Source organism: Leuresthes tenuis, unplaced genomic scaffold (genome assembly GCF_036924035.1).
Source record: "Leuresthes tenuis unplaced genomic scaffold, fLeuTen1.0.hap1 SCAF_18, whole genome shotgun sequence".
NCBI classification, from domain to species: domain Eukaryota; kingdom Metazoa; phylum Chordata; class Actinopteri; order Atheriniformes; family Atherinopsidae; genus Leuresthes; species Leuresthes tenuis.
The window spans coordinates 32,120,289-32,136,195 of NW_027325372.1; the positions used below are offsets into that span (position 1 = coordinate 32,120,289).

The 15,907-nt window shown below is 39.1% G+C and overlaps 2 protein-coding genes across 2 annotated transcripts in view; one reads left to right on the forward strand and one right to left on the reverse strand.

Annotated features, from left to right (window-relative positions):
* Positions 1-15,907, reverse strand: part of s100v2 (S100 calcium binding protein V2) — a 264,791-nt gene that overhangs the window by 222,741 nt on the left and 26,143 nt on the right. The window lies entirely within an intron of this gene.
* sema4ab (sema domain, immunoglobulin domain (Ig), transmembrane domain (TM) and short cytoplasmic domain, (semaphorin) 4Ab) overlaps positions 1-15,907 on the forward strand; it is a 90,281-nt gene that overhangs the window by 40,284 nt on the left and 34,090 nt on the right. Inside the window, exons 5-7 of the mRNA XM_072370823.1 lie at positions 3,212-3,305; positions 4,348-4,470; positions 6,049-6,176. Of these exons, the coding sequence (XP_072226924.1) occupies positions 3,212-3,305; positions 4,348-4,470; positions 6,049-6,176 (345 nt within the window). The remainder of the gene's footprint in view (positions 1-3,211; positions 3,306-4,347; positions 4,471-6,048; positions 6,177-15,907) is intronic.

The following is a 15,907-nucleotide window of genomic DNA, read 5'->3' on the forward strand; positions in this document are numbered from 1 at the left end:
ACTTCGCTCCCAAACTGCGGGTTTAGTTGTTGTTCCCAGAGTTTCTAAAAGTAGAATGCGAGGTAGAGCCTTCAGTTATCAGGCCCCTCTCTTGTGGAATAAGCTGCCAGTAAATGTCCGGGAAGCAGACACCCTTTCCACTTTTAAGATTAGGCTTAAAACTTTCCTTTTCGATAAAGCTTATAGTTAGGGATGGCTCAGGTAATCCTGAAACATCCCATAGTTAAGCTGCTATAAGGTTTAGACTGCTGGGGGACCTCATCTGTCACATCTTTCCTCACTTTGCTCTCTTTTTCCCCCTGTTTAATTTCTCAATTGATATTATGTACACGTGACATTATTGTGGTTATTAACTTGTGTTTCCCTGTTCCAACAGGTATCTTTTGAATGGTGTTATGGTGTTTTCCCCCCTCTTTTCTGTCTTCTCAAACCCCAGCTGGTCGAGGCGGATGGCCACCCTTCCTGAGTCTGGTTCTGCCAGAGGTTTCTTCCTGTTAAAAGGGAGTCGTTCCTTTCCACAGTCGCCACAGGCACGCTCAGGACGGGAGATTGAACTGAAGTTTTGGTGCAATCTGCTGGTTTCCTTAACTAGGAAATTGTTTTTTGAATTGGCTCTATATGAATGAATTTGATTATGATTACAATGAATTGAATTCCAATTGGCTTGAATTGGACTGTATTATCTAAGTGCCTTGAGATGACAATTGTTGTAATGTGGCGCTGTATAAATAAAATTGAATCGATAGTGAAAAAAACAGAAACAACAGTTGTTCATTTTTTGTGTTAAAGATGCAACATTTTCTACATTAATTATGACAGATGAAATACAACCTCTTTTGAAGTCAGTAGAAGCCTATATATCCTGTATTGATAAACCAGATTCATCTCTGACCATTGCTGTAAGTTCTTCATTTAACCACCATAAGTTATGACCACACATGTAAATATCAAAACAAACGGTTCTAACATGCACATAGTGATGTGTTCATCCTCAGGATTAGCTTTGTTTCTAGTACAACTAGATTTGTATCATGCCGAGGTAGCTATCCTTTGAAAGTGTGTTGGAGGTATTCACTAATTTTGTTGAGGCAGACATGTCTTCATGTCTACGCTTCGATTTCACCCATGTCAACAGATACATTGTAATGTAATTCATTTAGTTGTTTCATTCATTTAATTTTACTGCCTGTTTTACAAGTACTGCGAGTTGTTGAACAATATTTATTTAAACTATTTCTAGACCATCAACTGAAATTCTAAAACAATTATACTATATATTTTTCCTTGTAAAGCAAACTTTATATTGTAGTTGATTACACATTAGTTACATTACACATTAGTTACAGTACATTACACACAAAGTAATTAGTTCAAATCTGCACAGGATTCTTTCATATTAAGATAGTTTGTAATGATTTTTGCACATTGCTTGCCTCTGTTATGTTTATTGATATTAAATATATATGAAATTGGCACTGTACACTATTTTTTTCTATTGAAAACACAATCCTACCTTTGGATGCTAATAATGAGACAGAGATCCAACTCCTTAAACTGAAAAAAAATCTTCATAATGATTATAGCCTAATGCATCATGATTGTTGTGCTTTAAAGGAACAAGGTTGACCATACTTTATATGTATTTATGAGAGGCTGTAGTTATTTGTGTACTGCTCTTTACTGTTAAGTTGACAGCTTCTTTACTGTGGTAATGTATTTCATTTATGATTTTCCTAAAATAGCCAGGGCTACTATAATTATCCCAGCATCTTAGAACTTTCTTTGTGACAAGCTACTCTCACTGGGAAGAGGCAATCATAGTAATCCTTCCGCACCAGCAGAGCAACTGTTATCAGCAGCTTGTTTTTTCAAAGATGTATTTTTACCATTTGTGATTTAGCTTCTCCCCATTTATTCCACTGAAACCAGGGTGGTTTCAAATATTACAGAATAAAATGGTAAATGGTCTGTACTTGTATATCACTCCTCTCGTCTAACTGACCACTCAAAGCGCTTCTTACACTACATCCCACAATCACCCATTCACACACACTCTTACAGCCCGTATTAGTCTCGGCATAACTATGTCCTTCCTATCCATTCGCACACATTCATACACTGATGGATGCATTGGTAGGCAATGTGGGGTTCAGTGTCTTGCCTAAACTTGTGGCCCCGAAGCCAGAGTTGAACCGCGGACCTTCTGATTGGCGAGCAACGGTGCTTAGCTCTAGAGCTACAGCAGCCCCAGAATAGACTGAAAAGGCGCTGCCTTTCCTTTGGAAAATGCTGCTACCTCAGGTTTAAATCAGTGGGAAAAGTATCAAAGAATGATGTGGATTGCGTTTTGTTTTAGTTTGTTTTTAGAGTGAAAAATTAAAAGTTAAACTATGACTACTGATGTATTGTATATGCTTTCAGTGGAAATAAAAACGTTCTCTTCCTTCGGTCTGTCATCTTCTTGTGAAACAAGGACCATCTAGAAATGTCAAAGGGCTAGTTTGCAGCAAGTACGGAGGAAAGGTTAAGCATGTGCACATCAAACCTGTATGCTCATTGAATGCACAGGCATGAGCCCATGCAAGCTTACTTATTCGCTTGCAAATATTGTTCCGTGCAAACGTTGACATAAATATTCCTTTGCAATGACAGTTTTCCATTTGCATGTACTATTCTTCATGTCCAGTTATATATGTAAATGGAGCATGTTTTATTGTGCTTTTGAAACTACTTGTGCTACACTCCCCCTACTGGTCACCTACATGTTGCGGCATCCATACACAAAACATTACGCTGAAAATATACTTGCTGTTGCTGTTACTTACTAATCTGTCATGATCTTAAGATCAACAAAATGCTAAAATCTCCAATGGACAACATGTTTAACATCCCAGTGTGCTTCTTTTTACATTCTGTAAATCCTGCAGCAGCTTCTTCCAGTCTGAGTGGTCAGATGTGACCATTCTCCAGTAACAAGTGTAGTACATAGACAAGTATATGAACAGTTACACTGACAACAGAGACAATTGCTTAAGTAAACATGAGGAGAAACAGCAAGTATATTTCCAGCCTTAGATGTCTTCCACAGTGGGCATGAGCCTGAGGTTACATCAACTCACTCAGAAAAATACTAAGCTTGCAACTGATGTGGTTTGAGATTTGCTTTTAGCTTTTGGTTCAGCAGCTTGACTTTTTTAATTTTTCTGCCCAGAACTCAGAGACATTAACAATGAGCCCTAATGCTGATGAAGGAAGAGGTCGCTGTCCCTATGATCCCCACCAGCGCAACACTGCTATTATTGTGGGTAAGGCAATAATGACATGGCTACTAAATTAGCATTATTTGCTTAGGTGAGTTTCAAAAAGAATTTGGCAAATACCTTGTGTATGTGGAGATATGACATCTATTAGGATTTTGATATAGGAACAATCTTAACATTGGTTCTTGCGTAGCTTGCTTTTAAAAAAAAAAAAAATAAGAAAAATCTTTTCTTTTACTTTTTTAATCATTTCACCAATATCTTCAAAACTCTAATTTCCACTTGTGAGAGTAGTCATTCATGATTACTTTCACTATTCTCCAAACAAAGGAATTAGATAGGAATTGGGAGAATATTTGTATTGACCAACCACTGATTTGCATTTTATATACAAAATTAGTCATAGTTAGCTTTTATTTGCCGCAATGAACTGGCGACCTATTCAGGGTGTAGCCCGTCTTTCGCCCAGTGGCAGCTGGGTTGGGCTTCAGCAACACTGCAACCCTGAATTGGATTAGGTGGGTATAGAAAATGGATTGATAGCTTTTATTTGAAGAGAAATGTTTGTGATGAATTTATTGACTTTGCCTATTTATTAATATTTTTTTAATATATATATATATATATATTGATATATTTGCCTGATTTATTAAGAAAGAAGCTCAAGACATGGACTGACTGTAAAACCCGCTTGCAGAAATCATCATTGCACCATAGTCAAAAGAAAAATCTGTTTGACCTCCATCATACCTTTTGTATATATAGATTTCTTTTCATATAAAACTTGTGGGAAATAAAAATTTGGATTGACATTATAAATTGTAGCATAGACTAATGTAACAAAGTAAGGTTTACTTGAAAAGTATTCATCCAATATAACATACAAGTCTCAATAATGTTTCTATCCTTAAAGGGGAACCCCGGTATTTTTAAACCTAGACCTTATTTCTGGCATGAAATACGTTTATCTACTCACTGAGAGCAGTTTGGCGAAAGTCGGTGTCCTTAGGTCTAGGTTTAAAAATACCGAAGTTCCCCTTTAAGTGTTGCCCTTAAGAATTATGTGAAGTTTTCTTATGTTCCTTAGATGAAGAACTTTATACTGGCACTGTGGCAGACTACAGGGGAAATCGACCAGTCATATCCCGGCACCTCAGTGAGGGTAGGCGTGTTGACCTTAGGTTGGATGATACATTGGGATGGCTTGAGGGTGAGTGAATTGTCTCTCACTTCAAACATTCAAAAATCATGATAGTGTTGAATAGACTTTTTAATAATCATTCATAATTCAACATCACAAACCAGGCTTTTGTATCCTTTTGGTTCTAATCATTTAGTAGTTTTTATACAATTTGCAATATGAGAGTGCCAGTTCACTGAACTAGAATGACTAGGTTTAATAGCATCATCCTACAAAACTGGGAGAATTTTGATGGGAACAGATACAGACATGGTGGCAATTTCTTTGCGTTTTAGCGAAAAATTCCTGAAAAAAAATACAGTCATGTGAAAAAAGGAATATACACCCTTTAATTCTATGATTTTTGTTGTGTTCTGTTATATGGATGAGTGCCTACAGAGGGCACTAGAGAACTGTATGCGACAATGACTGAGTTGTGACTGGAGGAGAAGAAGTAATAAAAAGTTGGAAGTGAAGCACATAGAAGTCTCCTGCGAGTTTGTTGATAACTTTTACAAAATACCACAATTGTGTTGTGAGTTATGTTAAGTGGAGGTGTAGGACCCAATTGCATGGAAAAAAACACAAAATCATGCAGGCGTGAAATGAGGTAGGACTGATAGAAGTGGAGACTTTATGATGAGGAATTGACAGTGAGGAAAACCAAAGATACAGAGAGGAGAATAATTTCTGAAAAGTTGCACCTGAGTCAGTCAAACTTAGACTAGATAATCAACAAGAACAGGAAGTATAAACAAACCAAGACCAGTCCAAGAAAACTAGAAGATCTCAATAAAAGCCAATCAAGGAAGAATATGAAAACCAATAAAGTAAACAAATAATTTATGTATAAGGATATGATAAAAACATAATTCGTTCCTCACAAGGTCCTAAAACTATTTATGTCAAGAACCTATTTTTGTGTAGCAGTAACCTAAATAAATAATTTTTGGTAAATTCTATTTACACAGTACTTAGAATTTACAACCCCAAATATTCAACAAGTTGTCAGTGAAACATTATGGATGCACAACCACACAAATAGAATGAGGAAAAATTGTAAGAAGTTTTCTTCCAGGATCATCATGTGACATGTGAGATGAAAAATTATATGGACAGCTTGGAACACTCATGAGGACACAGTAGGAATATCACAGCAATATGAGACAAACTGTAGCTGTTGGAGAATATACCTGACGCCAGCACCTTTCTATCTGGCTTTCAATGTGTACAGGCAGGCATAGACATCTGATGTAGTGGCAAAATGTGAGAGTATTGCAGTGCTTTTAACAACAGACGCTGTAATTCCGTACATATCAATCTGAAGGACAGGATTTGTGCTCAGGCCATTGGACTGTTAGTTGGGAGTTTGGGCATTCCTATATATATATATATATATATATATATATTCATTGAATTCAATACCTGGCTTGATGGCAACATCTGGTGCAAATTTTTGTGTAAATAGCTCACTTAGAAATACCTTTACTGAAAAAAATGTTAATGTGTTAAATACTTTTTCTCCCTGCTGTACATAGGTTCACTCAGCAGAATATGGGCATGTATTTTCAGCAATTTTATCCACTGTTTGCTTTTTGTTTGCAATAGATCCAACCTTCATCAGCTCCAGCTTCATTCCACATGAAGATAAAATCTACTTTTTCTTCAGTGAAGTGGGCAGAGAGTATGACTTCATCGACAAATTTATTGTCTCTCGTGTGTCTCAGATCTGCGTGGTAAGTATAAAAAAATGCTCATAATTCAAGAACCTCACACTGCATCGACTATTTTTGTAGTACACTGTTAATTTTTTTTGTTGAGGTTTTAAACAGTTTATATATATATATATATATATATATTATATTTCACAAGGCTCCATTGATGATGTAATGCTCAGGAATGCCCAAAATGGGGGAAGGACCCATTAACACTCCCTGCTTTCTGTGTATTGGCTTGAAAAAAAACAAAAAACACAGACCACCTAATTTACAGTTGAGAGAAAGGAGGTGGAAAAACTTCCCACACAACCTTTCACCTTTTGGTCATGATAGCTATGAAAAATTAACATCTGTATGCCAACCAACGAGCTGGCCTAAAATATATAAGGATTCCCCTTTTGATGCGGTGTGGGGGAGAGAGCTCATACCAAAGGGACCTTCTACTCTTATCTGAGACTTGTAAATTAGATTTGAATAAAACTGAATTGAATTGAATTTGATACCCATCTAATTCATACAGAAACCAGGCTTGGTCAAGCCATTGCACACTCAGGGACAGTGTTTCCCAATCCTGGTTCTCAAGGCACACCGCCCTGCCTTGCATGGTTGCCCTGCTCCAGCACACCTGATTCAAATGAATCCTCAGTCTACTGCAGAGCTGAAAGACCTGACCCATTCATTTGAATTAGGTGTGGGAAAATAAGAAAGCTTTCAGAGTCACTATCAAAACGGGATTATTAATACCACATTAAGCATGTTTCATATTTTGGTACAAGTGGATTCAAATTCTCACTGACATCTCAAGCTTCATTTTAAGACTTTTCCCAATGTTGTACGTGGTACGCCAAGAAAGTAAATTTTATGCAATAACATCGGTTGTTTTTCTATGGAGCCACAGTGCCATCTAGAGGTCAGTGGTACCAAAACGTTTAGCAAAAATCATTCTGTAATCAGATACTCTGGTAAACTGAACTCCATGGTTGAAACAATGTAATGCACTCCGGCACCGAAAGCACCCACGGTACTGGACTGCAACTTGCTGTTAAACTAGCATAGTGGTTGATTTAGCAAAACAAAATGGACAAATTTGTCACAACGAAATAAACGCTCGGGGGTTCGCTTTTCAGACGACTGAGGAAAGAAAGCTGTCCGACGAGTGGGCCGCCTCTCTGAAGGCATAACTCAAAGTAAGATCCAATCTCTGCCGGCCTCAAATAGGAAATGATCTGTGGTTGGTGTCTTGGTAAATGTTGAATTAAAATAACTGTTAATTTAACACTAAGTCATCAATCACCTTCTATAACCAGATGTTTACTCCAAGTACCATTAAGTCATTATTACACCATGTTCTGAGCGCAACTTTAAGGTTTCTGTTTAATGTTCAATAAATAACCCCTATTTAGTAACTAGTCTGTTGAATGTTTCTTGAGGTAATTGCAGTCAATTCAAATGAGAACTCTCAAAGTAGCAAACCGTGGGATTGAAAGCTCCTATTTCTGTTTTCTCCCAAAATTGAACGGGAGGTGGTTCCCCAAACGAAGGTAATTAAATATTAAATGAATTCAATAGTAAGAACGCTACAGTGTATAGTGATGTTTCTATTGTTCTGATGTCCTTATAGTTCTAGGAGGGTACCACACTAATGGCAGCTTGCTGCAGAAGCTCTGAACATACTGACTTTCTTTGCATCTTCATGAGGGAAAGTTTGTTTTTTTTAAACTTGGACCTTATTTCTGGCATAAAATACGTTCATCTCATGAGACCCGGGTCCTGCGCTCGACTTGTGCCTGAGCTGCCGGACCTAGCGGGGGGGTCGATGGGCTGGTGCCCCTGGTTCCTGGAGACCTCTGGCCTATGGCCATAGGGGTTGTGTCCGGGGGCTTTCTCTGCTGCGTTCTGGTTGGATTCGTGGTTGTGCCTTTGGTGAGCTGTCCGGGTTCTTTGCTCTGTGGCGACTGCTGGTGGTCTGCCTCTTGGGGGTCTCTCTGCCTGCTTCTGATCCCTGGGGGGGCTCTGCACACATGACTGAGTACAATTCAAGTAAAACCTGTACCATATATTTTGCATGTTCATGCACACACATTCATTCACCCAGTCACATGCTTGTCATACAGTTGTCGTGTCATCCTGTGGTATGAGCTGCTGGTGTTGGTTTTTTTCCCTCTTGGGGGCCATGTGAAAAAATAAGGCTATCATCCAGATAAACAAAAACAATGATTGAGGAAGTCTCTCAGAATGTTGTTAATCAGAGCTTGGAAGATTCCAGGAGCATTGGTTAACCCAAAAGGCAATATTCAGTACTGAAAGTGACTTAACGGAGTGTTGAAGCTGTCTTTTATTCATCGCCCTAGCGTATTCATACTAGATGGTAAGTATTCTATCTTCATGAAAAACTGTGCACCATTGAATACTTCAAATGCAGAGCTTAGCAGAGGAAGAGGGTATAAATCAATCAATACACGGCCTTAGAGAGACAAAGAAAAACCCTGCACCAAGCAGTGAAGAGGAAGGTCTAATAATACCAGCAGCAAATGAGTTCTTAAAATAAGCCTCCATAGCCGCTTGCTCTGGGCAGGAAAGATTGTAGTTTGCTTGTAGGCAGTGGGGTACCAGGAAGCAGGTCAGTTGTCATAAGTTTGGTGAGCTGGTAAAGATAAAGCTTTATCTTTACAGAAAACTTCAGTAAGGTCATGATAAACTTCAGGTACTAGTGATAAGTCTGGAGGCTCAAACTGATTACCTGGTTTGGACATTGAGGAGGGAGGAACTGCAGACCGTAAACAAGACGACCAACAAGAAGGACTCCAACCAACCACTCTCCTGTTTCACAAAGCAGGTTTAGTAAAAACTCTGAGTTTATTAACCCTGAAATGAGGGAAACTCTGAGTTTTCCATTTCACAAAGGGACGTAACTCAAACCAGAGACAGAGGGGCAACTCTATCCTGTTTCAGAAAGAGAGGTAACTTAAGCTCTCAGTCAGTTACCGTCGTAACTGACTCTATGAATGTAACCTGGTCGGGACCAGGTTTTTCTCAGTAAACCTTGAGTTTCTCTCTGTCTCCGCCCTATTTCAGCCACACATGCCATTTGATTTCCTAATTCATTTGTTCAGTCAACAGGCAAGTTTTGGTGTAGCCGAGTTCTTCTAGAAGTTCTGGTAGTCCATTAGGTACAGTAGGAGGCGACTTTTTTCTCAAACACGGCATGTCCTTTTGACAACGATCCCGCGGATGAAGGTGCAGCATTACTGCGCAGAGAATTAAATATTCATCGGGAGATGGTTATCAGACCGGGCATAGATGTTTTTAGCATTTCCAGACAATTATCTTTTTGAGCGGGGATAAAAGAAAAAAAGACAAAAGACAAAAAAAAGAAAATAAATATTTGTATGAATAGACTTAAAGATATCTATAGGCCTATTACAAGGCACTTGTGTCTTGGGGGCTGGACACAGCACCCGTTTTATGGGCATCTGCCTTCTTTCTGTTGGCCGAGGAGAAGTCTTACTGATGAGCCCTGTCTATTGGTGGTCGTTTGAGTCTTTGACGTCTTGCTACTATATAGCCTGTTTGTCCACACTATAAACACTCTCCAGCTTGGAGATGCCACAGTCTCCTCCCGTCTCCTCAGGGGTGAGGCGGACTGATGCAGCCTGACTCTCTTGATGGTACACTGGAGAGGGGCAAACCAAAGGCAGCCAGGATGGAGGAAACGAGTGAGAACTTTTCACGCATCTGATTGTCAAGCCTAACGGCAAGAGAAATTAGATAATTTAGAATGGCGGGGGCATCGTGTTAAACTAGTTCATCCTTTATTGGTTCAGACAATGCTCTTAAAAATACTCCCAGGAGTGCTTCCTCATTCCAGCCGGAATCGACAGCAAGAGTGTGAAAAATAACTGAGAAATCTTCCATGCTCCGTGTTCCCTGGCCGAGACTCAGCAGTCCTTGGAAAGCTCCATCTCCATGTCCACTTAAGTAAAAAAAACATTCTGGATCTCTAAAATAAATGGAGAAATGGTGAGATAAGAGACTGGGGTCCGAGCATTACAGGCCTCCAAGCTATTGTGACACATGTAACGCGATGTGAAGATATAAGGATTTATCCGAAAGTTCTCACTATCTGAATAAGGCTTATTTAACCTCGTTTTTGGGCACCACCTTCAATCAAAGGAAAAAAGACGGAATCTTACGATTCTGGTATGTTTAATCAATAATTAATTGATAATTAATTAATTCCAGTCTCATAGTCGCTACTTTTGAGTTCTCGTTTGGTTGGACTTATAAATACGTAAAGAAAACATACAACACAACTGGTTAAATATATATGAACCATTTATTAAAATGATATGACCAAAGACGTTAACCTTAAGACAACAGTAGAAATGCTTTGAATATGGATTATTATATAGGAAACACTTAGTGAATTGAAAAGAACTAGGGGGAGGGAGTGGATGGATACCGGAATTATTCAAATAGTCTAGGTTTGTTACTATTTGAAGTGGAAGGCTGACAGCTTGGATTAATTTATCATTTTAACTGTGAATTCTCTCGACACCCACCGCATACCGTCTGAAATGTAAGAACAGGGCAAACTTTTGTCCCGTTAAGTCAGCTCCAAACCACAGGTAAACGCCAGCGGGTCCAACTGGGTCTCTCTCGGTTCCGCGTCTTGCGGCCTTTGTTGTGGGTGACTTTCGGGGACTTTAAAGTGGCCTGGACCGGTCGCGCTGTACGCTGGAGGGGCTTCTGGTGGCCCATGGGACAAGGCTGGCTGGTATGTAGGAATTGACTGCAAATAATGACAAAAATTGTCCCAGTGTCGGAATTGGTTTTGGTTGCTGACCAAGTCTGATGAGGTGAACCTAAATTCACAAAAGATTGGCTAAAAGGTTGACAAGCTTAACGCTGGCTCTCTTGGTGAGCAAAACTAGGTGATGAGGCGTGCAGCAGTGGAGGTTAAAAACATGCTACAAACAGGAGACAGGATGATGACAGATGAACGAAAAAACACAAAGCGTCTGTCTTTCTATTACTTCATGATGTTATTCCTTTGCTTGGATCTTTGTCTTCCATCTCATCTTCTTCTCCTGCCATCTTTCTGTTTACTTCATTTCTTAACTCTGCAAAAACTCTCTCCTCTCAAAACTCTTCTCTCTATCCCATTTTCAAAAGACTCAGCAAAACTCTGATTCCATCATTTTTAACGCTCTCTGTTCTCTTCTGACCTTTTCACGCGGTTTCTGGAGTTTGATTCGCGGAGGCAGGGCATGACGTAGGCTTACGCTACACTTTCAGCCAATGGTATGCGTGAAACTGTTGTGACGTCTGCCTGAGCGTGTTTTGTAAGACGATCTATCCTAGTGTTACGAGCCTTTGGATGAACAAAGAGACTTGATTGACGGGAGATTGGACTGAAGACAAGTTTTGGTGCAATCTGTTGGTTTCCTTAGCTAGGATATTATTTTTTGAATTGGCTCTATATGAATGAATTGGATTATGATTACAATGAATTGAATTCCAATTGGCTTGAATTGGACTATATTATTTAAGTGCCTTGAGATGTAATTGTTGTAATTTGGTACTATATAAATAAAATTGAATTTCTTTATTCCTCCGTTTCATAGAACATAATAGAGAGGATTCTGAAAACACCACAAGTTATTAAGATATAAAAGTTAAAGATATAACTAATGATATGAAGACGTCAAAAACATAACATAGGTTATAATTATGAGTCTCAAAATTCAGATGGATATCTGTAAAGTTATGACGTATGAATAATGAACCAAATAATATTATTTTCCTGTGTTAAACATGGAATACAAGAAGAAACATCGGTTGACCGTTGCATTACTTCATAGAAATGTCAAATGTCATAAAAGTTGTTGACTTCGTTTTGGGTTAAACTATTCAATGTGGTTCCATAGGCCGATTAGTCATCATCCAAAATAATGATTTTTTTCGTTACTCTTCCAAGTACGGTTGTGAAAAAAGGTCTTAAAATGCAGCTTGTAATTTCACTGAGAACCTGAAAGAACTTGTACAAAGATATAAAGCACAATTAATACAGTTCCAAGATTCAGCTGCAAGTGAATCTGTGTGAGGTTATTTTAAAAGTTCCACTCCGTCTCTGGTTTGGGTCAGAGTCAGGGCAACTGTCACCATTTGTTTACTTTGTCCAGATAAGGTCGGAAGTGTCCTAGTCTGGTTTTCTCCAATATTCTTCTAAAGAGGGCCCGTTGTTTGTTCAGCTTAGTTAGCACTAAGTCATTAATGCATCCATGTAAGTTTATGGCACAGGTCTGTGAAAGAAGGACTGAGAAACCCCCAATATGCTTTCATGGGCCAAAGGTTTTGGACCAGAGATTTGAGGATCTCTGGTCCTTAGAGATTTGAGGATCTCTGGTCCTTACACACTAACATCTCCACACCGGAATGTGAGAGATTTCCAAAGTCTTAAGTTTGTATTAAATTTCACACTTGAGTTTGCTACAAAGCATTTCAGGCCTCCACCCAAACCAACGCTCAGCCACGTAACAGAACCATAATATTAAAAAAAAAAACCTTTATAGGTTGCTATTGAAAAATCATAGTACATTGTAATAAAAATCCCTGACACTTCAAGATCTACTAGGAAAGTTTCCGGGTATAACATGTAAGATTCTTGTGGAGGAGCTGGACCTGGTTGACTAAAGGTGACTAAAGCCTGCTGCCACAAGTTTCTGAACTACTAGAACCTGGGTTCGTTATTGTATTAGGCCAGATTGTTCTGTTACAATTAGTTGAGAGACAGGTCTAACCCAGGAAGGAGCAGAGACAGCAGATAAGTGAAAAGGACAAATGTTGTTTGACCCGAAGATCTTCTGGGAGTAATCAAACTCAAAATAATCCTGTGGCAGTTAGTGTCTGTGAAGAGATAATAGATGTTAAATCTAGGTAGGTAATCCAGAATTTCCAAGAATCCAAGTGAGTTGAGTCCTGACAGGTCGTGGTTAGGCAAAAACTTAGACGAGACTCCCGTGATTAGTAATAACTGAATTTGTGACTGAAGCGGTGGCAGTGCAGCAGCAAATACAGGCGTAATGTGATTAGGTGCGAGTATGGCTTGCCCCAGTCTTTCTCTGGAAAGAGTCACAAAAAACAAGAGACTTGAGAATAAAAATGAGACTTCATAGAACAAATCTTAAACAGTGATTTGGCCAGTGTTGCACCACTCAGGTAAGGCAACAATCTGGCAATGAGGAGATTGCAGCCTGGAGCTTAAAAAGGCACAGGTAAGTGATCAGCAACAGGTGATATGAATCCCCAATCAGCACCACCATACTCCCAGCATGAAGTCCTGGAGCCACACCAGATGAAGCAACACGATTGCTTACAGAGACAGATGTTTCTAATTTTGGCAATATTATGAAGGTGAGAGAAGGTGAGTTAAAGGACAAATCCTGGTCAAAAATGGTCAGAGTGGGACTAGAAGCTAAGGTAATGCCATCTAGAGTAACTATATAGCTAAATATCTAAACATTGTCTGTCGAAGGCATTCAGGTCCAAAAATAGCAACTTAATTTTTTACGGAATTCAGAAGCAAAAGATTCAGTTGTCACTTCTATGTCTTTAAGACATGCTTGTTGTCTTACTAACTAACTGGTTTTATCTGGCTTAATGGATAAGTATAGCTGAATAACATCTGCCTAGAAATCAAACTTTATGCCATGCTCCTCCTTTTGTCCCAAGTCCAGCACTCTGAGACTGTACTCTAAGCAGAAGGAGGGAGGCAGGGGGCAACAGTGTCAGAGCCACTATTAAGGACAAAACAATAAAGATCCAGGAATAGATCACGTACATGACCCCCAGTGATGAGCTGCGAAGTAAGTACTTCAAGCACCTGAAACCCAGGGAGGCGGAGGATAAGGACGAACTATGAGGAAGGAGAAGGCTCTGCATGTCATGTTCACATATTATTGTGTTTATTGGCTGTATTGTCTCATGTGGAGTCTCTGAAACTGACAACAAAAAAATCACAGACCAAAAGAAAAGAGTAATAATTTTTACCATCTGCAAGACACCTGGCAGCTCTCTCTTTGTGCTGCTGTGTGGGGTTGACAATTGCGATTAAGTTAAAAGCAATAAACTAGCCCTATTATATCAGAGAATCCTGATTATCAAAAACTGTGATCCAATACGGGTCACAGAATGTAATCCATCCCTTCATGTTGTAATTGTTATAGGTTTGTTCCTTGGGAGGTAGTGAGTAGCTGAAGCCCACAGAACACTATTATTGGTAGTGGGAAAGGATGGGTGTTTAGAGAGTGTACTTGCATATGAAAAACCTGTTTAAACCTTTTTAGTTTTGGTGAAAAAAGGGTGTAATATCCTCCTCAGTTCAACTCTAATTTCATACGTTATCATTTTTAACTCCTCTGTCACCAGAACTAAAACACCGGTTGTTTTCATTTAGTGGGAACCTCTGAACACAGATGATACAATATTTATTTATAAATGTTGTACATTCCTAGTTGGAATGGTGACATCCTGACAGAAGTCGATGTGAAAATTAAATTAATTAAATTTAAGTCAAATTTATTTTTATTATAAGCAGTCTTTATGTATGGTTATTGCTGCTGATAGTAATGACCACCTGTACAGTTTTGTGCTGCAGCAGACCTGCTTGAAAACGCTTTTGTTACTCAGGTTTTGTTACACCCCACAACTGCAGAGTCATCTGAGTGATTTTGAATAAGAAAGGACTCTGAAGTGTACTGCATGTGGAGAACTGGTGAGACCTGGCCACCTTGTCTGACTCACAGCATTTCAGTTTGACAAACTTTAGTCTTTTTGTGTGGGAGTCAATTATCCAGGCAATTGTTGAGGCATCTATCTTTATTTTATGCAGCTTCTCACATAATAGCACAAGTTTAATTGTATTGAAAACACGGAAGAAATCAAAGAATCTCATCCTGTCCAGATGATTTTGGGATTGCTGAAACAAGTAGATGTTGGCACCTTCAACTTATGACATGATGTGGCTGTTCCGTGTAGGTGTTCACTCACCTACTGATGTGAGCCAATGACAGTCTCTCTAAGACTTACATGGTAAGAGCTGTTTGTGCAACTTGTCTGTAGTCACTAAGGGCAGATGAATGATGTGTTTTTTTTAGGTACTGGAATAGGGCAAGATGTCTTTCATAGAACTGAAGCTTTCTCTTGACTCAGACTAAGGTTGAAGAGCTGCTTAAGAATCCTTTTTGTTCTACACTGGCTTTCAGAACCCTGGGGCAGACACCATCTGGACCTGCAGCCTCATTTTGGTTCAGTCTCTCCAGCTGCCTCTTCACCTGACTGTTCGAGACAAATAGGTTGGAGGAGACAGTAGAGCAGGTCTCATTGGGTTCTGTGGGGGTAGATATCGATGAGGTTATGTTAAGACGGATGACTGAGGTAAACAGTGACACTGTAGATGTGTGACAGGGACACTGTGGGAACATATAGATTGTGAGGTTTGAGTAGCTGGAGACAGGTGAAGAGCATTGTGAATGTTGTTCTTAACTGAATATATTGAAAAACATGTTCAGCACATTGGGTCTGTCTAGGTTTCCATAAGTTTGATCTCCTTAACCTAAAACCTAATTTTTATCATTCCTGACCACTTATCTCTCATGTTGTTCAACTGCAGCTTGCTTTCTAGCTTGCTCTGTACACTTCCTTGTTCTCTTATTTTCAGTTTCATTTGTTTGTTTTTTTAACTGTCC